Consider the following 25,000-nt stretch of genomic DNA (forward strand, 5'->3'; position numbering starts at 1 on the left):
ACCTGTACCACTAAAACCTAGATCTGTTTCATTTTGGAATTCTTTCTTGATGAAGGAACCAAAGGCCAATAAAAATTCACATGTCAAAATAAAAAGAAGAAGGACCACGAAATATACGGCAAATGGTCTTGCATAAGATCAGGCTTTCATGTGACCAGTACCCCCTTCCTATATGCATGTTTGGCACAGCAGTCTGGGAGCCAGCTGTTTCGTAATACTGTTGAGGGGATGAACTCCTTTCGTCGTTTACAAGATTTCGTACCGCTCCTTCACTGCTCGGACTAGACAGTGTGACATCCAAACGCCAACCATCTGTGAAGTAAATCAAGATATATTGTTTCTGAATGTAAATGTGAACTACATTGCCAAGTTGGGCATCAAAAAAAGAAACTTTTTAAAACAAGTTCCAAAAGTACAAATGATTGCACTATAACATGACCTATACATGAACTGTATTATACATACCTGCAGCAGAGCAAGAGCAATTGCACCTCCAATAATGGCACCAATGTTGCGCATTGCTGAGTCATTGAGGGCAGTGTAGCAACCATCAGTAAAGATGGCTTCCGTCTTGTTGAGAGAGAAGATATTATTGCCACATCCCTCAGAAATAATCTTGCAGCACGAGTCAGGTACTCCAGTGACATTCTTTCCATAGGTAGTGTTTTCCCACTCGGTGTAGTTGTCTGTTCCACAGCAATGGTACTGAAACAGAAGACAACTTGCTTCAAAGATATGCACACTAGAAAGTAGACTAAAGATTTTGAGAGTATGCCTGGTTTAAGGTTAGGTAAACCATAAAATGTGCTTAACACATTCCCGCCAGGTGGCATATACATATATGACATGGCATGCCTGGACTATATTCTGGGTGGTATGTGTATACCTGCCATGGAGCACTAATCCCGTTTTCTGTGGGCATGTATGATCATGCCACACACACTGTGGTGCCGACACAATCCCCCGGCAGCGGGGCCCAGGCCACTATGAATACAGCCCAGGAGAAAGGGCTTTCACAGAGGAAAGCAATTCACTGAAGATAATGATACACACAATACTCTTAACTCCATGCTGCCAAGGGTGGCATGTGTGTGCATGCCATGCCCACTTTAGTTTATTGTCGTAACACACACATGGCTCCACAAGTATTAAGTCACCAATTACTAGTACTAGCTATCTCACCTGTTTACCCTCTTCTTTGATTTTTTGAATATATTTTCTGGCACTTTATAATTATGTCTATAATGATAACAGCACCAACATTGATAAAATTAGTATTAAAAAAAAAAAAAAAGTTCCCCCTCCCCGCAAACTCAAGGAAAGGTGAAATCAGGTGAGGTCACAAAGTCTATCAATTGACTCCTTGGTGGCTAAGCCCTTGTGGAGCCATCTATGTGCAGACATTTCACAGAATACTAAAGTAAATTTTCCTGGGTACGTGGGATCAAAATCAGGTGCTTATATTGTTAATAAAGTAAATGTCTCATATTGGAATTGTATATAATAAAAAAAAAAAAAAAAACTCAAGCTAAATATGACACATATCATCTAAACCTAATGTCTAAAAATAGTAATCAGAAATTCTACTGCACATAACAGTTTTCATGCTTAAACACTCTAAACTTTTGATTTTTAAATTTCACACTTTAGACCTGGCAACAAAACTGTATTAGGTTAAAAAAAATAGTTGCCAACATCACGACCTGACAGTGCATTTAAAGAACACCCACAAGGGAAATGCCTCAAGTTTATATACTGGTAAACAATCATTACAAGAGCAAAGGCAGGAAGACACCTGCTCCAGTATTCACTAGAACAGAATAGAATAGAAATTTCTTTGACAAATTAACCCCTTCACGCTGGGTCACGTCTCTAGATGTCATAACAAACCGCTCAAAATGTGGCGTGCGGCTGTACACCGCTGTGATTCGGCTTGATGTACCAAACTCCCGCGCTCAAAGTCAGCACATTGCCATTAAGTTTTTTTTACTTTTCTTCACCCGTCACCAAGGGGTTAAACTTAAAGGCCTGTCTCTGAAGCATGGCTCTGGGATTTTCCTACAATTTCTCAGGCAAACTTTCTCATCTAACCTCCTATACAACTCACCTTGTTGTAAAATTTTGAGTTACCACTGCTAATTAGAACACTTACATTGCAACAAACCATGTGCTCAACAGCTTGAGTGAAGGAGGTAGTATCATGCCACTCTTATTTTCTTATCTATTAAGCTAATGTTTATACAGAGTACTTTAACAAAGCACCAGCAAATACAGTGTCCCCTGCATTTTTGTTAAATTCTATTATTTATATTTAGATGGCATCACAAATGCCTGATCACCAAGAAGGCAATTACTAGAGCTACTTGTTTACCCCATTTCTTGAATTTTGTGGTTTAACTTTATATTTTTATTTGTATAATTATTTCAACATTTTCATCATGATCGCGATTTGCCTTACTATAATTGTAATATTAACAACAGAGAGTACTAACTTAAAACCATTCTCTCCAATAATTCAAGGACCAAGGTAAATAGGCAAGGTCATGTAGGCATGGTAACCAAGTCCTTATTGAACAAGTGCTTTCATTACTCTTTGTTTGTCTAGAAAACAAAAGCAAAGTGACCAGTGTATGCACACATTCAATCCCAGTGTCAAGAGGTTACCCTATACATTATCATTTGGTACTTATACAGACTAAGAGTTCTTTATATAATATTGGCAAGAAATTCTTTCTCATTGCAAAACCTGAGGCACCTTAATAGTCTTGTAATCTTCTGTGGTATGATCTGACCCAAATGGAATGCCTTCCCTCTTTCCCTTCATGGGGGAACTTGCAAAATGAGCAGGTTGCAAAAAGTGTCAGTGCAGTGTAGCCTGACAAGCATGAAAATCCAACAGATAATCTGAAATCTGTAGAAAATACTTTGAATGAAACAACCTTCCTAAATTGAAGTTTTCTCAGCAAACAAAACCCTGTGACATCGCATTAAGGTTCACTGCAGTTTCTCAAGACCTTCTATGCAAGAAAACTGTGGTTGGTATATTTGCAACAAAATGTATGGAAGCACCATTTTGGCCTGAACTTGATAAGGTAGAACAAAAATATAGAATAGAGGACTGCGAGTGACGAAGTTCAATTCAAACAGATGAGATTTTCTCGGTGGAAGCAATTTGGTGCAAGAACCAACCAGAATACAGCAACATCATAGGCCCCAAGATGTGTTTGCTCTTGTTGACAACACAGTCTTAGGAGATGCAAGATTGAATGAGATGTCACAGTACCAGAGGGCAAAAAGAAAAGAAAAGAAAATGTAGACTTAAATTCTTATTAGCTGACAGTCATGAAGAAATCTAGTCCTGATAGTATATGAATCCCAGTTCAAGATAAGTGTTAATAACTTACTATCTAAGTTATCCTTCGACAATATTCTTATTGACTTTTTGGCAATCAATTGATAAAATAAAGGAAGGAATGAGTCCTGAGGTGAATGGAGGCATGGAGCAGGCATGGCCTCCTGATTTACACTGCTAATCTCGTCAATTCCCACGAGGCAATTCATGGCACCCATTACAAGAATATTCGGCATTTTATCACAGGTCACTAATTAAAGTGGCATGGAGCAAAAAAATTTTTTTTACTATATTATTACAGCCTTCAAGCTGACCAAATGTACCCATGCAGTTAAACACTGATAACAATTACTTCTGACCCTCTTAACCTTACCTTGCATTTAGATATACAATTCATTAACATCTAACTACTGAATAGTTTATTTAAGTTTACTGGTATCTCTTTCTTCTTCAGGTTTGCAAGTGACAAATTTTGCTACTGTTCTAAATAGAGTTTATAGACCTGTCTTACACCTCAAGTGAGTCAGACAAATACAGTGCGTTGAAGACATTTCCTTGACCACTTACGTACTAAACTTCAGAGTGAAAAACAGGCTTTTCAGTTACAGTAATATATCAAACTTTTTCTTTTCTTTTCTTTTCTTTTCTTTTCTTTCTACTCTTACTACTATTTCTACTACAAGAAATCTATCAAGAAAGAACAGGAAAGCGAAAAGTAAAACTGCCAGTAGCCAAAATATTAATTGGAAAGCAAAAAATATCTAAAAAGAGAATATCTTCATTGACCCATTTGCCCCATGTGGCATCTATTCTTGCCATGCTCATAATGGACCCCGACACATATAGCATCTAATCTTCCCATGGCTTCTACAGGCCCCATAACATTTGGCACGTGTTTTTGCCATGATGACTGACTACAGACGGACTGTTTATTTATTTATTTATTTATTTATTTACTTTTTTAGATGGCTCTGCTGATGGTTTTACTTGACTGGTTGAAAATTATGTGACGTTAGTAATTATGACGTAATTATTTATGACGTGTCATCATAAAAATAATAAAAATGGTGACGGGTACAATTCTGTTTCTTGTGCTCCTTTTGGTAATTGAAAAAGGCAGCTAAGTCCACATTCTGGCCTCTTATATAATTCATAAGCAAGCTTAATGCACTCTATTCTCTCTTATAAGTCTCATATGAAAGAAAAGAAAACACTAAACTTACACAGTGTGACCTCTCATATAAATACAAAGCTATTTTTTAGCATCAAAGAGAATCTACATTCAATTCTGCTTTTCTTCCTTTTCTGTTGTATGAAATAAAAAAAAAAAAACATGGTTTGATCTCTCATTTGGACAATGCACTACTTCTGAGTATTAAAAGGATATTTGGCTTGCTGCTGTGCTTCATATTTTGCTTCATTTGAAAGTTTGAAAGGAAAAAAAAAAAAGTCCACAGCTTGACCTCTCGCTCAAAAACAACACTAACTTTTAGCATCAAAGTGTTGATGTCATCTGTTAATATAGACAACTTGGAAGCGATTCAGTATCTCTCCTCAATACAAAGGCGAAAGGATGCCTAGAAAACGCCATGAAAAAAGTGCAGTTTCTACACATTACCCTTATATAAAATCAAACTTTACTACAAAATCTATGACCAGATTCCTGCAAAATTGATATGATGGTCTTTGCACAGCCACCTAGCGACAGAAAAATTCCTGTAGCGGGGGCCCACATGGCTGGCAACTATTCCCGGGAGCAGGGTTCAGCGACAAGCGGAAAGGTCCGGGGTGAATGGGTTAATGCAATATATCAACAACAGTATGAATACATTAATCCACAGCAACAGAGCAGTGTGTACATACATACATATATATATATATATATATATATATATATATATATATATATATATATATATATATATATATATATGGTATAGCTAAAGGAGATTGTACAGCTACTTTAAAATCCAAATATCCTGTATCCACACTCAGGTCAATTTCTGATTGAAGAAAACTGAACTGGTCTCTTTATATCAGAAAATCTGTGGTTGTGACATGTTTATTGTACTGTTTTCACATTTTTCTGATAAATGTGAGCTGTATAAAAAAACAAACAATTTGTGGAGTTCTGTAACTACATAAAAAAAAATCAAATTTCTGCAAATAACATACTGAACAAGGACCACATAACACAGTATTTCACTCTTTCTTCCTCTTTCTCAACCCAAAATGAACTAAACTATTCCAAAAATCTCAATCACACAAGAATAATAAAGCCATGAAAAGTTAGAAATATCTAACCCCTCAAATAAAAGCTTCCTTTGCCACGCACTTTCGAACACACACACACATCATCAAAGGTAGATACTCACGTTCTTCTGCAGATCATCCCAGGTCTTGGTGACGAGGTTCTTGGGGCTGCCGTATTGGTCCATGGTCTTATCCATGTTGTTCTTGACCAGCTCCTCAACCTGTGGCCGCATGACAGCCACAGTAATGCCTGCGGCAATCTCACACAGCAGCACAACCACCATCAGCAAGGAGAACTGAAAATGAAAAATATTTTTTTATGAGAAATGAATATATTTACAATACACTATATACAGTGTCAAAACCCAATGGCCCTGGGTAATTGCACAGTCAATTATAATTTTGATTTGTGAACTGTGTTTACACAGATCACTCACAAGCACTTAGGTTACAAAGGAGTCAATAAGTAGGCCTACCCGCCCTCTCCTGATATACCCAATTTCTAGACAAACTTTTTGGAAAACCATTTTGTTTTTATTCTAATACAATTCATACCAATACTGTTCTTACTATTACTGCCACTGGGATTATTATAAGGTTATCATCAATGGTTATGGCAATAAGAATTTTAGTGACTAGTAACTGAATCTTGTATCTATGTGTAAGCAAAATTAATAAACTAAAATATAGGGACATGACATGTACATCATGCCAACAAAGTATCAGTGGGTTAATGTTCCACCTAGAGATATTGAATTAATTTCTGTATACATGACTAGTAATGACAATTCTAGTTGTTAGGAAGTGAAACCCATACATTTGTTAAAAGACACTTGGAAGAATCTTGATCAATTTTTCAAAGGCATTTGAAGAAAATAATAATAGACACTAGTTAGAGAGCTGAATCTGCACAGTAATACACTCACTTGTTCTATACTGAACACTAATGAGATGAACTAAATTCTAATTCACCTCCTTTTGATTACTGTGGCCATGTTTTGACATAGAAAATCAGACTTCTATAACACACAACAGATTTCAATAAAAAGAAGTTCTTTTCAAATAGTAAGATATGAATATATATTGACAAATATCTTTAGAGGATGAAAATACATTGATTATTGAAATATTTAAAAGGGATTAACCTCTTTTTGCTGGGATGGCATCATATATGTGCCATGTCCACTGTGAATGTAGTTTACTTATTGTGTGTACACGTAGATGACTCTACAAGTACTTAATCACCAAGATGTCAATCCCTAGTCCAAATTACATCACATGTTTTCTCTTTTCCTTAATTTTTGATCTTCATTTTAGTTAGTCTTTCAATAACATTATTAGAATCATAATGATAGCAATATCAAAAACAGTATCAACTACAGTGGGGGAGTACATGTACCGGCAGGCATACAAAGGTTAATATTATAAACACAAGTTACCTGCAAAAACTATAGAAGGTCAAAAGGAAAGATTAAGAAATATTTCATAATACTATTGAATCCATAGTACTAAATTCTGGCCTTATAAATACTCAAAAGTATCAACAAGTCACTGAACATCAGGGCCTTTCGGAACCCATGAACAGTATTTTGTTTATGGCAGTTTCTTTGCTCCTATTATACAGACAAGTGTCACTGTCCTAAATGAAATGTCTTGGAAGTGTTCATTGCAACAATTGTAGAAAAAAGTAAGAATGAGAACATTTTCACATCCAAAACATTATCATTACCATCATTATTACTATTATTATTATCATAAGAATCATTAAGATTATCAAGATCATTATTAACCAGTTCTGTATATTTCTCATGCAGCGTGTTCAGGCAGGTTCAATGGAAGGCACAAATTATGCACTTTAAGGATCATTGTCCAAACCAACTACATCTATATTTTTTGGTAATGCAGCCAAATTCCTTTAGTTTTGACCCCAACATTAAATACTTAAAATTACCCCTAAGTCTAAATGAAAACCATTTTTCAACATAATCTCACTCTTCATACTTTCATTAAATACCATAACTGAAGTCCTAGTTTTTATCATTTTCTTTAAGGAAAATTAAAATACGAGGTGTAAACATCTCCGTCTCTCTCAACTGAACAGATTCTCCTCAAACCATAACTGAAATTATTAAAAATAAAGTAGAGAACCCTAATACACCACAGAGAAACCACGGGGGTGAAAATGCTTACCGTACGCAGCATGCAGACATTCTCCTTCTTGGCTCCGCAGCAACCGAAGAAGGACACGATCAGGATGACGGTGCCCAAGATGATGATCCCAATGGCAGGAGTCTCAAACTTGCCATCAAAGAACTGCAGGTACGAGCTGAAGAAGACTTGGGCGACCACCCCTACGGCAATCAGGATGATCCCGGACAACTGGAAGGCAAAGAAAACAGATGAGACAAACAGAAACAAGAAGCATTCTGGTACTCTTGGGCCTCTGACCTTAATACAGTGTTTTTACAACCGAGAGAGAGAGAGAGAGAGAGAGAGAGAGAGAGAGAGAGAGAGAGAGAGAGAGAGAGAGAGAGAGAGAGAGAGAGAGAGAGAGAGAGAGAGAGAGAGAGCGAGCGAGAGAGCGAGCGAGAGAGCGAGAGAGAGAGCGAGAGAGAGAGCGAGAGAGAGAGCGAGAGAGAGAGCGAGAGCGAGAGAGAGAGCGAGCGAGCGAGCGAGCGAGAGAGAGAGAGAGAGAGAGAGAGAGAGAGAGAGAGAGAGAGAGAGAGAGAGAGAGAGAGAGAGAGAGAGCGAGAGAGAGAGAGAGAGAGAGAGAGAGAGAGAGAGAGAGAGAGAGAGAGAGAGAGAGAGAGAGAGAGAGAGAGAGAGAGAGAGAGAGAGAGAGAGAGAGAGAGAGAGAGAGAGAGAGAGAGAGAGAGAGAGAGGGAGGGAGGGAGGGAGGGAGGGAGGGAGGGGGAGGGAGGGAGGGGGAGGGAGAGAGGGAGGGAGAGAGGGAGGGGGAGGGAGAGGGGGAGGGGGAGGGAGAGGGGGAGGGTGAGGGAGAGGGATAGGGATAGGGATAGGGAGGGGGAGGGGGAGGGGGAGGGGGAGGGAGAGGGAGAGGGATAGGGAGGGGGAGGAATAAAAAAAAAAAAAAAAAAAAAAAAAAACTTAAAATGAGGTTCATCCCTTCCTATATGTACCAACCAATATTAGGCCACTAGCGCTGAAGCCATATGTACTGACCTGAATGCTATGGTTTCAACTCACAGGAAGCAACAAAGAAAAGCTTTGTCCACACCCACCCTCACACACATCTACATATAGCCATATATAATAGCCTAAATACATTCATAACTATATATGCAGATAAGTTTGACTGAAGTTTGAAAGTTATCCACGTACACCTGAACACATTTTTAGTGAATATAAATAATACATTGTACCCAATTTTGAAAACCAATGTCAAGGTTCACACAAGAAAATCTTTTCCAATTGGCACCGTCACTTTATTCAAAACCCCTTCACCAATAATAGAATTTTAAAAAAATGCCAAGAGACAATTCTTTACTGTGTAGCTTTCTATTACAACCCAACCTGACACCCACATTAGTGAACAATGGAAATATATTTCTGAATAGTAAAAACTTCTATGACGAAAAAAGGTAAAAAAAAAAATAAAAAATAAAAAAAAATAAATAAAAATCTTGAGATTTCTCCACTGAAAGGTTACAGCACATGTGTTTGAACATCTGTGGGGCTAGGTAGCATAATTTGGGAGGCTGCCTGACCCTACTCCACTCCCCGGGTAGAAGACTTCTGAGCCATTCAGCTACCTCCGTCAAGGCAAGATCTAGGAGGTCTATACTTCACAAATCTACATGGTAAATAGTACATGTCTTTCAGGTACCTTCAAGATATATACAAGTTCAGGTGACTGTTTCTCAATGTGTGGCATGTTTACTGTGCTAAAGAGCTTTCAATACTTAGACAAGCTATTTCATATAAATGTCATGCATAACTAATAGTGCAAGATGGCTTTACACTTGGCAGCACTATCTAACAAACCAAATTCATTTTACATAATTACAATAGTACAAAACCCACAATGCACAAATTTTTAAATCCTCCTGGATTCCATCCTAAGGTTTGAATAATTACAAATAAATGGCAGACAGAAGTTCCTAAATAAATAAATAAATAAATAAATAAATAAATAAATAAATAAATTATATATTACATATATATAAAAAACATGTCCTTATTTAATGTATAATGCTTGATGGTACTAAAAACACACGTCCCGGTTATCATGAGTAACACAGCTGGCAAACACCACAACTCTCAATCAGAGCAAAATAGAACATGCTGGAATTTTCCTTTTGATAGCAATCTATCACAATATATTTAAAACGCACAGAGATGGAATGTACTTTATTCAGAATGGAAAACGTAAGTAAAATATCTTAACGTGAGCAGATTTCAAATAGATTACATGCTGTGCTTTGCATTGCTTTTTTTTTTTTTTTTTTTTTAAGAAATCTTAACTTCTTGTCAACTATTTGCAAATCTTACTTTCATAATATCTTGAGGGAGGGAGGGGGGGGGGGGCAATGCAACTTGAACACTAGGATATATTGCAGCCAAAATAACCTACCGAGTTAATGGTACCCTTGGCTACAACTCCACTTTCAGTGCTCTCATGGGAAACAAGAAGTTGAAGGCAAGTTTAATATCACAATTAAATATGCAATGCAAAATTATATGATGATAATGATCAATAATACTGATTGGTCAAAATATTAAGCCTACTCTTCCTCTCTTCCTTCTTAAACTAGGCTATCTTGCTCTTCTCTGTCAACCCTCTCCTCTTCCCAAACTCACTCGTACCCTCTCTTCCTGCTTTCCTTTACCCCTTCTCTATCACTTCCTCCCATTCTACCTCCTTCCCTCCGTATGGTACAGCTGTCACAGATAGCAAGCTCAATTTCAATCCCTCCCTCTCCCTGTCTCCTCACCCTCCCTCCCCCTGTCTCCTCACCCTCCCTCCCCCTGTCTCCTCACCCTCCCTCCCCCTGTCTCCTCACCCTCCCTCCCCCTGTCTCCTCACCCTCCCTCCCCCTGTCTCCTCACCCTCCCTCCCCCTGTCTCCTCACCCTCCCTCCCCCTGTCTCCTCCCCCTCCCTCCCCGTCTCCTCATCCTCCCTCCCCCTGTCTCCTCATCCTCCCTCCCCCTGTCTCCTCATCCTCCCTCCCCCTGTCTCCTCATCCTCCCTCCCCCTGTCTCCTCATCCTCCCTCCCCCTGTCTCCTCATCCTCCCTCCCCCTGTCTCCTCATCCTCCCTCCCCCTGTCTCCTCATCCTCCCTCCCCCTGTCTCCTCATCCTCCCTCCCCCTGTCTCCTCATCCTCCCTCCCCCTGTCTCCTCATCCTCCCTCCCCCTGTCTCCTCATCCTCCCTCTCCCTGTCTCCTCATCCTCCCTCTCCCTGTCTCCTCATCCTCCCTCTCCCTGTCTCCTCATCCTCCCTCTCCCTGTCTCCTCATCCTCCCTCTCCCTGTCTCCTCATCCTCCCTCTCCCTGTCTCCTCATCCTCCCTCTCCCTGTCTCCTCATCCTCCCTCTCCCTGTCTCCTCATCCTCCCTCTCCCTGTCTCCTCATCCTCCCTCTCCCTGTCTCCTCATCCTCCCTCTCCCTGTCTCCTCATCCTCCCTCTCCCTGTCTCCTCATCCTCCCTCTCCCTGTCTCCTCATCCTCCCTCTCCCTGTCTCCTCATCCTCCCTCTCCCTGTCTCCTCATCCTCCCTCTCCCTGTCTCCTCATCCTCCCTCTCCCTGTCTCCTCATCCTCCCTCTCCCTGTCTCCTCATCCTCCCTCTCCCTGTCTCCTCATCCTCCCTCTCCCTGTCTCCCTCCCTCTCACTATCCTCTCTCTCCCTGTCTCCCTCCCTCTCCCCGTCTCCCTCCCTCTCACTATCCTCTCTCTCCCTGTCTCCCTCCCTCTCCCTGTCTCCCTCCCTCTCCCTGTCTCCCTCCCTCTCACTATCCTCTCTCTCCCTGTCCCTCTCCTTATCCTTATCCTCTGCCCCTCTCCCTCTCCCTCATTCTTATCCTCTGCCCCTCTCCCTCTCCCTCATTCTTATCCTCTGCCCCTCTCCCTCTCCCTCTCCCTCATTCTTATCCTCTGCCCCTCTCCCTCTCCCTCATCCTCTGCCCCTCTCCCTCTCCTTATCCTCTGTCCCTCTCCCTCTCCTTATCCTCTGCCCCTCTCCCTCTCCTTATCCTCTGCCCCTCTCCCTCTCCTTATCCTCTGCCCCTCTCCCTCTCCTTATCCTCTGCCCCTCTCCCTCTCCTTATCCTCTGCCCCTCTCCCTCTCCTTATCCTCTGCCCCTCTCCCTCTCCCTCATTCTTATCCTCTGCCCCTCTCCCTCTCCCTCATTCTTATCCTCTGCCCCTCTCCCTCTCCCTCATTCTTATCCTCTGCCCCTCTCCCTCTCCTCATTATCCTCTGCCCCTCTCCCTCTCCTTATCCTCTGCCCCTCTCCCTCTCCTTATCCTCTGCCCCTCTCCCTCTCCTTATCCTCTGCCCCTCTCCCTCTCCTTATCCTCTGCCCCTCTCCCTCTCCTTATCCTCTGCCCCTCTCCCTCTCCTTATCCTCTGCCCCTCTCCCTCTCCTTATCCTCTGCCCCTCTCCCTCTCCTTATCCTCTGCCCCTCTCCCTCTCCTTATCCTCTGCCCCTCTCCCTCTCCTTATCCTCTGCCCCTCTCCCTCTCCTTATCCTCTGCCCCTCTCCCTCTCCTTATCCTCTGCCCCTCTCCCTCTCCTTATCCTCTGCCCCTCTCCCTCTCCTTATCCTCTGCCCCTCTCCCTCTCCTTATCCTCTGCCCCTCTCCCTCTCCTTATCCTTATCCTCTGCCCCTCTCCCTCTCCTTATCCTCTGCCCCTCTCCCTCTCCTTATCCTCTGCCCCTCTCCCTCTCCTTATCCTCTGCCCCTCTCCCTCTCCTTATCCTCTGCCCCTCTCCCTCTCCTTATCCTTATCCTCTGCCCCTCTCCCTCTCCTTATCCTTATCCTCTGCCCCTCTCCCTCTCCTTATCCTTATCCTCTGCCCCTCTCCCTCTCCTTATCCTTATCCTCTGCCCCTCTCCCTCTCCTTATCCTTATCCTCTGCCCCTCTCCCTCTCCTTATCCTCTGCCCCTCTCCCTCTCCTTATCCTTATCCTCTGCCCCTCTCCCTCTCCTTATCCTCTGCCCCTCTCCCTCTCCCTCTCCTTATCCTCTGCCTCTCCCTCTCGCTCTCCTTATCCTCTGCCCCTCTCCCTCTCCTTATCCTTATACTCTGCCCCTCTCCTCTCAGACAGCTGTTCAACCCCCCCCCCCCTTCCTTCCCCCAACACACACACACACACACTTGCGGACGAAAGGCGTCCCCGTTTCCCCGTCAGACGCACACCTGCCGCCACCGATGCCATTTCCACTACGCAGGAAGTTGCATTCTTGGCAATGGGGAAGTTTGGGTTCTCGGTAATACAAAAGGGGGAATTGGGGGGGGGGGGAGTTAAGGGGAAAATGTGGGGTTTTAGGAAATGTAGCAGAGGGGGGGTAAGTTTTTTTTTTTTTAATTTTGGTTTAGGAAATGTAATACAGCGAGAGGGCGGGGGGGGGGGTCGTTTTGTATGCAATATTTTGGAATGGTATTGTGTGTGATTGTCTGATTGGGTGGTGTGGGTTTGTTGTGGTAATTTGGGTGAGATTTGTACATTTTAGGAAAGATTTGCCTGCCTGAGCCTCGTGGTTTCGCCACGTTTGAGGCGTCGTTAGCTGTTCGATGCACGAACTCGGGATATACTTACGAAGAAGATGAAATTGAAGATGAAGACCAGGTACTTGATTGTGAGCGGGCCACATCCTAAATTACTTTCCGCCATTTTTTTTAGTAGTTAGTTTCGGCAGCTGCTTCCTCTTTCACACTCTGAGTTAAACTGGCGACTGCCTGTCAGCCGGACATTCTGCGCCGCTTATTCGCACGTGGAAGTCGTCGTACCGTATGGATCTTTTGGAGGACTAATTTTATTTACAGAACATGAGACATATATATCTCTTGTTTATATATTTAAAACAATCGATTAAGGTTATCTTTTTATTTATTTATATTTTATTTCACATCCTTACTGTTATTTGAATAGTATAGTATGTACGTCTGGCAGTGACAGTTTGTCAACTCACAGTCACATGATCGCGAAGGCGCCTGAGGTACGATAACTCATGAACTAGTTCTGTGATACAATAGTTGAATAATTAGAGACAGATCACCTTTGCCTGATAACGGTTAACGATAAGAATGATCCAACGGATAACATAGCGGGTGTCATGAAGTAAAACATGATCAATTCATCGATATTGCATCACGTCATCTAAGACTTAAGAAAAAAAAAAGAAGGAAAAAACGGCCCACGTAATTGAACGCATATGACAGACATTCAGCATGAGCATTCTTTGTTGTTCTTTTTTTAAATTTAACTGTTTTTTTTTATTATTACTATTACATTAGTAGACACGGAAGGGAACTATGCCAAGAACTGTCCTTTTTCTTTTCCGATATAATGGTATTAATAATCCCTTTTGAAATCAATCAATAAATAAATAATATAAATAATAACGATTTTTCCACGTTTAAGTATAACTGAAATGTCAATGTAACTATGTTGATTTCGCTGTGGGAAGGATTAATCTTATCGTGAGAACTTTTTTGATGATAAGCAGATGATGTATAAGTCGGTATCATAGAAGGAAACAGGCAGGCAGAGCGACAGACAGACACAGACAGAGACGATTAAGACAGATAGATCTAGAGTGGTGTGTGTGTGTGTGTGTGTGTGTGTGTGTGTGTGTGTGTGTGTGTGTGTGTGTGTGTGTGTGTGTGTGTGTGTGTGTGTGTGCGCGTTTACATACATGTCCATATGTCTATCTGTCTACCTTCTTATATCTCTATAAACCTATATCTGTCTATCTATATGTTTATGTATATCTATCAATTTACCTATCTATCAATCTATATATATATGCGTATGTATGTATGTATATGTATTTAAGTATATATGTATGTATATTATTTATGTATGTATGTATGTATATATATCTGAGTGTGTGTGTGTGTGTGTGTGTGTGTGTGTGTGTGTGTGTGTGTGTGTGTGTGTGTGTGTGTGTGTGTGTGTGTGTGTGTGTGTGTGTGTGTGTGTGTGTGTTTGCAGACACACATACCGATTTGTGAATAACAGGATCATTCACGGGCATTTATCGATATTAAAGACATTCAAAGGGCTCATTGACCCTGTCCTAAGTACGGTTGCTGCTGTTGTTTGTGCCGTCGTGCAGAAGAAGACAAAGTGTTGCTGTCACTAAGGAGCCAAGCAAGGACGGGAAGACCTTCAGTTAAATCAAGGAGGAAGTGGAACACGTAAACAAGGTGCTACTGTAAATGCGTCATTCGTGTGATAATAAGCTATCACTCACAGAGCACACATGTGACTTAAAACTTACACAAACATGAAAAGAGAAAACGCCCTGTAGATCACATGAGTCACATTATTCCCTTGCGCAATTTCAGCTTTGTCATAGTCACGAGTTGACACGGCCTTGGTCATGTGCTCCAAAATCGACCATACTGTGTGCCTCGTCAGGTGTCCTGCTTTGGTGATGCAAGGAATACACAAGAAGGAAGTTTAAACACGTTGTGAACGAGATGTTGACAAAATTGCTCAAGAATGTAAGAGGCACAGACGTAAAAGTCAAAATCATCATCTTTGAGTCGGTTTAACAGCAAGTCATAAGAACAGTTGCTTCCGTGTATATCGTGTCTTTGATGTTTAGGTTTGTTGAACTTCTGTAATGTAATATTGGACAAAGGTACAATGCAAATCATGGTAGTTCTGAAAATGATGTAAAAGTACATTTATGCTCTACAATGTTATTTAGGTAAATACGAATACGAAGAGTTTATACATTACTCTCTTAAATATACGGGCGTGCGCGCGCGCGTGTGTGTGTGTGTAGATAGACATACAGATTGATAGATAGATATAGTATATAGAGATGACAGTTCACACGGTTGACCCGAGAAGTATGTGTTAGGGAGCAAGGTCTATAGATACTTATATAGATTTTGTCAAGCAATTAAGCAGGAAGGGGAGTCGGTTACAGATGAGTGGCGTTCGGTGTGTGTGTGTGTGTGTGTGTGTGTGTGTGTGTGTGTGTGTGTGTGTGTGTGTGTGTGTGTGTGTGTGTGTGTGTGTGTGTGTGTGTGACCTGCGATGATCGAACTTTACACATCCCATGACCAATGAACCTGCTTCAGAAGTATCTGCTTTTCGATGCCTGCCGTTCAGTTCGCTTCAGTGACATTTACGAAGGCAAGCATCCCTCCCTCCGAGGGGCGAGGGCCAGAGCAGCCTCTTACAGTAGCGATGAGGCATTGGTTATTGCCTGAATGGACATAGGATTTCAAGTATCCTTTATTCACCGTTGCTGTTAAGCTTTAAAGGCATCCCACCTCCTGACCCCTTCCTCTATTCCCCCTCAAGCCACAACCGGCCACTATGATTACTAGAAAGAAGGTAACTAATACTCCTCTCCTTCCTCGCCATCTGTGAATTTGCCCCTCCTGCATTGCTTAATTTAAACCCTGACTAATCACCGGTCCCGACGTTCTCGATGTTTCCTCCAACTCGCACAGACAGAAGCAACCGTGTACCAGGAATGAGACAGACGATGTAATGTACTCGACGAGAGTCTGAGTACATGAGAGAGTACGGCGAATAATCGAGGTATTTGTAATGGGCCAAACAACCTTATGTACTCCCCGCGACGTGAGCATCAGCACGGCGCGTCGTGATGAGAAGGCCGTAAGCCTTAAGTAATGCCAATAATTATTTGAAAGCACAACGCTGTGCCGGCGAAAAATCGATTTATCTGAAAGGGATCTAGGGAGATTGTGCCACTTGTTTACGTGGACACAATCTCCCTCTTTGTCAATCAAACAGGAAACTACCTCTGACGTGTATCATGACTGTGATAGCATTTGATGATTTTAATGACTGCCTGATCACACAACTTAACGCAAGCCGCTTTCAGACAAATCGACCTTTTACCGTCCAAACATGATGCGGGCCACATATTGTAAGGCCCTGCCGACGCAAGCCTTCACTGAACTGAATTCTCTTTTTTGTCAGTCAGACAGGCAAAGAAGACAGGAAACTAGACTGTTGGTACATCACTGGTACAGACTCACGGCGAAACAAGCTAACCTTGACATGGCTTTCTGTTTTCGTGATGCTTATCACACCTGTACATACATACACCGATAGATACATACTCAGATAGATAAATAAATGCGTTTACACATATGCATACGCCCCCCCCCCCTCCTCTCTCTCTCTCTCTCTCTCTCTCTCTCTCTCTCTCTCTCTCTCTCTCTCTCTCTCTCTCTCTCTCTCTCTCTCTCTCTCTCTCTCTCTCTCTCTCTCTCTCTCTCTCTCTCTCTCTCTCTCTCTCTCTCTCTCTCTCTCTCACTCTCTCTCCCTCCCTCTCTCTCTCTCTCCCTCTCTCTCTCTCTCTCTCTCTCTCTCTCTCTCTCTCTCTCTCTCTCTCTCTCTCTCTCTCTCTCTCTCTCACTCTCGCTATGTGTGTGTGTGTGTGTGTGTAAATACATTATATTCACACACGCACATATACATTATATATATATATATATATATATATATATAAATATATGAAGTCTTAAGGTCACTTGCACACTGTCTTCGAAAAAAGTACCTACTCCCTATGACTTCCCAACACGTACTTTACGTCGTCCATAGGCTAGGAGTCTACCAAAGGCTATCGCTACCTGCACAGAACGCAAACACTCGTGAAACCTAATACACTGTACCCCAAATACCCGCACACAAACAGTCACCAGATGGGTATCGTTGGGTGTCGAACCCAGGTCACTTACATCAAGGTTAAAATTCTGCTGCTTATATTACAGGTTATGTGTACAATCGTGTGTGTTACTGTTATACACACACGCTTATCAACAAGGATGTTGTGAAAGTTTTTTTTTTCGATATAACTAGTGGTAAAATGAGCAGTGTCATTAAAAGCGACGTAGAAATACTGTGTTTTACTTCGTTTAAATCATGAGTCAACAATTAGATACAAATCCTTAACATTTCTGCAGGTTTATCCGATGTAAGTTACTCTTTGTGGCCGCCGGAGAACGCCTATGATTTGTCAATGGGTCTGGGGTGACTGATACCACTGCGTAGCACTCGCTCAAGGTTTATTCAACAGCGGTCAAACCTGTTAAATGTTACATCAATAGTACAAATGCACACAATATACAAAGCCACTAAATAACAACGCAATAAATACCCCCCCAAAAAAGCATCTAAATTTGTCTTTCTTTTTCTTTTTTCTTTCTTTATTATAGATTTAGCTTTCCTTATCACTGCTTCGTAATTATTTGATTAGGTTATTTCTTCCCAAATATCCTATGCATTAAGAAATGTTGAATTAACAGCATTTTGATCATTAATAAAGTTTTCAAAATCTCGTACACGTAGATGTGGTTTCACTATTTTTCATTACATCAACTAAGTCAAGCAATAATACACGTAAAACAAAATTACAACTGAAATTAATTTTCTATTTTAATTACTAGTAGGACTACGAACACTTTCTAATCTGTATATTCTGTGATGACTATAAAACGAGAAAATAATGCTATAAACAAAGACGAGAAAACCATGATTATCATGTTTATAATAAAGATGATAGAACAGGAGAGATAATAGCAGAATAAGATATATGATAACAAAAGAAGTATTAAGTCCGTGACTCCTGCCACCAAAACTCTAAAGGGAAAAAATCAAGTTGGAGTATTAATATTTATAATCATATTCCCAACTCGGATAATAGCATAAGACCTACTCTGATGATAAGTGTAAATTCGAGGCCAGAGTAAACCTTTCATTGGCTACGGGAAAAGCTGTGTCTTGACACTGCTCGGGGTCACAGGTCACTCAGGTCGGCAGCTGTGTACATAGGCAGCAACAGGCCACTCGATTATTAAAAGGATTCAAATCATGACGCTGGTTCTGGGAGTTGTTATATAACAATTTTACAACTTTAAGTTAGGCAGGTTCTCTCTCTACTCCATTCTTATGTGTTTTGTTTTTTAACAGTTATGAGTATATTTAAGATATATTCATCTGCAAATCAACCCAACTGGGTCATAGTTATTCAACCTCCATAAGTATCTCCAAACAGATCATTTTTTTTCCGGTCGTATTCAAAATGCAACGATAGAGTGGAAATTTACCCCCCCCCCCCCAGTAGAGCATTATGATAAAGTATTGTGACGAAATGGGTAAAACAAATGAGTTAATGATTAGGATAAGGGGCAGAAGAAGGGAACGAAGAAGAGGAAAGGGAAAGGGAGAGAAGAAAAGACCTCAGTCTCCGTCTGCTTAGCCTAACAACGAGCGAGGGATGAGGGGGGAGATAATAGCTTATTACGATAAAATCTGTGACTAGTATTCAGACTTAAGGATTCACGGATATTTTTACATGTTCATCTTTATCAGTTTTACCTTTTAACAATTATGAGCTAAGTTTTAAAAAGCATTTGCTTAACTAAACTAAACTGGGTCTTATGCAGCATCTGTTATAAAATCCAAATACATATGAACAATAGATAATGAAAACAGATAGACTATCGTTTACGATAATAAAAGCAAAACTACACGTATTGTAAGGGAGAGAAAAGTATGAAGAAAAATATTTATAATCTTTATAATGCTTTATAATAGTGTCAGTAGTGAAGAGGTTATGGTAATATCAATAATATAGCTTTATGATGATACAATAGTTTCTATATAACAATGCCATAAACCTGATTACGTTTTCTGTAAGTAATTCAAGTAACTCCAACAGTTGTTTACATTTTCATTAATTTTCAATATACAGGCTATCTACAGGTTTTTGCAATTGGATTCCCACATTTTAGCATGTAAAGAAAAAGAGACATTTACTTTAACATTACTCAACTTTTGAAAATGATAAACTGATCTTTACTGGAATAATAATTTACAATTATCAGTTGGACTTTTTCTTGGCTTGTACAATCTAACAGTTGATATTCAGTTTTGCCAATTATGATCACACCAACCTTATATTGAATATCATTACCCCTATTAAAGTCTTGTTTTCATTGTTATACCTAACCCATTTTATTTCTATTATTTCTGCTATTATTGAAGTTACAGTCGCCATAATCGTTATCATAAAGTATAACAACATTCCTAGTATTTAAATCTCTTCTAATACCAGTATTCGTGGATGATCATGGGTTTTTATCAATATAATCATATAACTTATAACAGTACTGTATCTTGTAATGTTATCGTCTGCTGTATTATCATCTTAACCCAGCATAATATCATGAATATCCATCACCACTTTTAAAACTCTTTAGGTCTTAAATATGGGAAGCTCAGCGCGTTAGACTTTCCACAAAGCTGCCAGACAGACGTCGTTTTGGGTCAATGTTTTCAAAATTTCAGACTCTGGTCGGTTGGTGAGTGCGCTGCCAGGCGTAAGAGAGAATACGAAGAAAGTAATTGGGAAGGAGAGTCATACACAGTTGAGATAGAAAGAAAGAGAGAGAGAGGAGAGGGAGAGGGAAAGGGAGAGGGAGAGGGAGAGGGAGAGGGAGAGGGAGAGAGAGAGAGAGAGAGAGAGAGAGAGAGAGAGAGAGAGAGAGAGAGAGAGAGAGAGAGAGAGAGAGAGAGAGAGAGAGAGAGAGAGAGAGAGAGAGAGGGAGAGAGAGAGAGAGAGAGAGAGAGAGAGAGAGAGAGAGAGAGAGAGAGAGAGAGAGAGAGAGAGAGAGAGAGAGAGAGAGAGAGAGAGAGGGGGGGGGGGAGAAAGAAAGAAAGTGAAAGAGAGGGGGGAGAAAGAAAGAGAGAGAGAGAGAGAGAGCGGAGGGGGAAGAGGTAACTGGTGACGAGAGCTACACGCAGTTTATATACATCGGCTTTAAAATCAATTAAAACCTAATTATTATTGCAGTATCATTTGTAACGTTTTTAAAATAATACCTAAAGTATATTACAGATAATAGTAGCCATCATCATATGAAGATAATTGTAAAAGTAAGCATTTTATTATTCATGACATAGAACATACATATATATATATATTCTTTTTTCGTAACATGTAGTGAGTACTTTCTAAGAATTATGATTCTTAATTTAAGACTACCTTCATGATACGATTAAAAAAAAAAAATATATATATTTTTAAATAAACAGTTACCATCGTACAACATGATATATTTAAATCAAATATTCTATTATCTAGTTATTACTTTGCTTCATTATATGTTTTCTTTCTTTCTTTCTTTATCATTATTATTTTCATATATTCCTTTGCATGGTTCACACTTAATTCAGTCCTGTTCTTCGCGAGTTATATTTATAACGATAGATATGGACAAATGCTTATCTTCTGTTTTATTTATTGATTGATTTACATTGGCATTAAGTAACTAGTCAGTCCCCAGCTACTGACAAATTAATTTTTTTTTTCTTTTATTTTTGTGAAAAATTGACTGAAATATAAATACGTTTCCCGGTGCATCTGGAGCGGGCTTCACGTATTGTCATGATTATATTCTAAATATCTCCCATATTTTTCCGCCTTGCTCGAACGGGTATACGTATCTATTTATCAGTCTATCTTTTATCGTTTTTTTCTGTATACATTAAAATGCTAATGGAGGTATAGAGAAATGGGTTGCTTTGTAGTGATACCTTGCCTTTCAAGGTCTTCTCATGACCTTGAATTATCTTTACGTGGGCAGTGTTTACTGTGTTAATAACCAGCATTACTTTTATCTTGGTTAGAGTTTGTTCAAAGAGCAGAGTTCCAAGTGTATATTCGAATTATTTATATACAGAAGGGACCAAATGTTAAGTAAAATTGTCCAGTACTTATGTATAGAAAATATCATTATAAATTGTCACATAAAATTTATCATTCCCACTGATCCTCTACGTTTGTTCAATTATTTCATATCACAATGTAATTTTATGAAATACAAGAATAATCAAGAAAGCCAAAGGTAATCATCAAATGCAAAATTCATATTTATTTATAACCATGATTTCCCATATCCTCCACCCATAAAACCAGAACGCCTCTAGCAGTCAAAAAAAAAAAAAACATTATCGACACTGTGCCTTGTGCTCCATCCCACAGGTTTCTATCTATAATCTCTAATGCAGCGGCCTCTGTCCTTCCGAGAACAAGCTGGCTCTACTTAGGTGTTTGGTTAGTTTGTTACAGTTTTCACCAAGTGATGTCATGGGCTACGCAGAATCCGAAGTGACGACACCTTAGACCTTATACAGATCTTGGCACTGCTCCCCCCCCCCCCCCCCCCCGGCAACGGGTCTTTTACTTTCAACAGTACCTAACTTTACCCACTCTGCGATTTCTTCCTTCGCTGCGACGGCTCATACAACTTGAGGGGCTTGAAGACGTACTTTCCAAAGCACGTGATCCGCGGGCCTAGAGAATCACGGAAATTTTGGCTTATGTCAGATATGCGATATACACATCATGGAAATACGCATAAAAAGTGCAGTCATATAAAGATTAATATATCATGTATAGCTGCAGATTGAAATTCCTGCTAGGGCTAGCTAGTGTTGTTACAGGAGCGGTTTTCCGAAGGGGTTGGGGAGGGGGTAATATAAGTCATACAGACGATTGAACGGATGTAGCACATTCTGCTAAATTAATTAGCGGTTAGCTGTTATTTTGACCTTCCTTGGATTTAACCGATGTGCTTGCACAAATCCCTACTTTATATTCTAATGAAATGTCAGTACGTGAACTTGTTAGATTATAAAGATAATCCTGTCGAAGTCTTCAGATGATGATTTTCTAAAGACTATAATTTCCGTTATTCGATGTGGGAGTCAGTCAATTTATGGTTAGTGAAGGTGACTGAAGTATTTCTAAGCGATTAATGTATGTAAAATGTACGGAGTTTGGCAGCCATGATTGAACTTTCTATATATTTACTGATAAATCGATGTCTTAAGCCGTAAGACAAATTGCATTTGCACTGAGGCACATGTGTCAGATATATTAATTTGTTCATAATGTTTATGTTACAATTTATGTAAATGGGATTCTGTAAATTACGCTTTCTCTCGTTTTTTAATCTCTCGCTCTCTCTCTCTCAAATACATTAATTTATTCATGTTATCAATTGGATTAGCGATTATTTTTGGAACCGGCGAGACCAAAGCATATAATCAAAAAAAAAAGAAAAAAAAAAAAAAGAAAATTCTTTCCATCTTTGATAAATGCATTTTATACATAAGATAAGATTGCATTGTGTTGCCAGATGAAACAAAAATCGAAAATAAAGCCAGCTTCAAGAATCTGTATGTTTTTTTCAGCACATTTAAAAATCGCTTTTTACACCACGTCTGCTCACAAATCTTGTAACAAGGCTCAATCCTTTTCGTGGTACAGCGTTATATGAGATTCAGATTCTTATCTCGACAGTTATAAGTCAGCGAGATTTAGAATTTAATTCTTATACAATGGTTGTACATATTTGAAAGCCATTTTTGTATTAGAAAACTGAATAAAATAATGATTTTATCAATGACAAAATGAACGCCGATACATCATAGATAAACAGGCTAAAGCAATAACAGTTGATTAATTAAGTATACTGAATCCATACATGGAGAAAGCGCGCTATTAAGTAAAGCAAAATAACTACACAATCTGTATTAAAATAGCTGAACGAAAGTTTTGGATTTGATGTCGAAGTTATTAAATCGACTGAAAATATATACTTCTCGAACAATCTGACCATAAAATACATTTCATTTTTTTTATTGAAGGAAATTAGCATACTGAAAGATGAAAGCATAAGAAGACTGTCAGCAAAATCTATTTAAGCATAAGTTATATAAAAAAATGCTTTAGGGCATAAGTTGTCTTTAACTGAATGTGATTATGGACCGTATGTGGTGGTCAAGCCTTCAGAAACATATTTCATCTGTTCCCTCGTAATGCCAAGAAATGAAAATACGTTTCAAAAAGTTGTAGCAACTAATCTTAAGAGATGTCTCGCTGCCCACATTAATGTCGGTGTGTACGTGTGTGCGCGTGTGCTTGCGTGCGTTTACATGTGCGTGTGAGCGTGTTCCCGATGGGCTTGCAAAGTTTTATTATGAATTAGTGTGCGTGTGTGGCTGCGTGCATTCATCAAGAACGAAGATGAAATTTTACTTCCGGAAATGGAAAACCGCGGCAAGATGTCAGCATAAATGCCAAACCTCAAATTAGGGGTAACACATCCTGTAGGTTTCCTGTTGTGTCAAATTTTGTTTCTAAGGAATTCTTAAATCCTCAAGTAAATGCAGAAAGAAAGATAAAAAGAAAGAAAGAAAGAAAGAAAGGAAGAAAAAAAGAAAAGAGAAAGAAAGAAAGACAGAAAGAAAAAAAAAGAAAAAGAAAGAAAAAGAAAGAAAAAAAAGAAAAAAGAGAGAGAAAGAAAGAAAGAAAGAAAGAAAGAAAGAAAGAAAGAAAAAAGATAGAAAGAAAGATAAAACAGAAAGAAAGAAAAAAGAAAGAAAGAAAGAAAGAAAGAAAACATTATATATATACATGTATATATATATATATATATATATATATATATATATATATATATATATATATTCTTGTGCAGTTTCCAGAGACAATTATGGAACCAATTCCCCTGACAGTTCAGACATCATTCTCTCAAGCACATTCATGCTCACTGAAATGCATTAATGACCTTACAGTGTGTGGTCTCAATAATTAATCCCAAGTGTATGTTGACTGCTTTATTTCCTTGACATTAAACACTGACTTATGTCATCATCACTCTCCTGTTATGGAATTCCAAGAGTAACTATATTTTATAATGGCAGTGTTTTTGTTCCATTATAGAATAACAACCATATGTAACTTTGTGTGAATATATTGATATATTAGAGTAAAGGAACTATACTTAGATATATTTTTATATCCTGAATCATTCATGGAAGAATATAACAAGAACATACAATTGCATTTTTTTGTCAAATTTGTGTAATAAGTGAATTTTATTGAAAATGTCAAATTCTAAAATCATTCATTCCATATTCTGTAAAGAAGCAAGGAGTCTAATCTATGTGCATATAAAACATATATTGTAATATATTATAACCTTGGTATTATCTCTTACACACCAGATAAGCATCCACATATGTACATTCTGTGTATGTATGTTCACTGAAATATACTCCTCAGACATACATGTTACCTTATCCTAAAAAAAAAAGAGTAATTTATAAAGTTATAATGCTCATCCTTATCTGA

At 39.4% G+C, this 25,000-nt stretch overlaps 1 protein-coding gene across 1 annotated transcript in view; it reads right to left on the reverse strand.

Moving 5' to 3' along the window:
• LOC125027109 (CD63 antigen-like) overlaps positions 1-13,553 on the reverse strand; it is a 13,987-nt gene extending 434 nt beyond the window's left edge. Inside the window, exons 1-5 of the mRNA XM_047615937.1 lie at positions 13,396-13,553; positions 7,796-7,984; positions 5,728-5,901; positions 466-705; positions 1-312 (exon numbers count right to left, since the gene is read on the reverse strand). The exon at positions 1-312 is cut by the window's left edge and continues 434 nt beyond it. Coding sequence (XP_047471893.1) covers positions 247-312; positions 466-705; positions 5,728-5,901; positions 7,796-7,984; positions 13,396-13,470 — 744 coding nt within the window. The 5' untranslated portion in view covers positions 13,471-13,553 and the 3' untranslated portion in view covers positions 1-246. The remainder of the gene's footprint in view (positions 313-465; positions 706-5,727; positions 5,902-7,795; positions 7,985-13,395) is intronic.
• Positions 13,554-25,000: the final 11,447 nt, after the last annotated feature.

Source organism: Penaeus chinensis, chromosome 7 (genome assembly GCF_019202785.1).
Source record: "Penaeus chinensis breed Huanghai No. 1 chromosome 7, ASM1920278v2, whole genome shotgun sequence".
NCBI classification, from domain to species: Eukaryota; Metazoa; Arthropoda; class Malacostraca; order Decapoda; family Penaeidae; genus Penaeus; species Penaeus chinensis.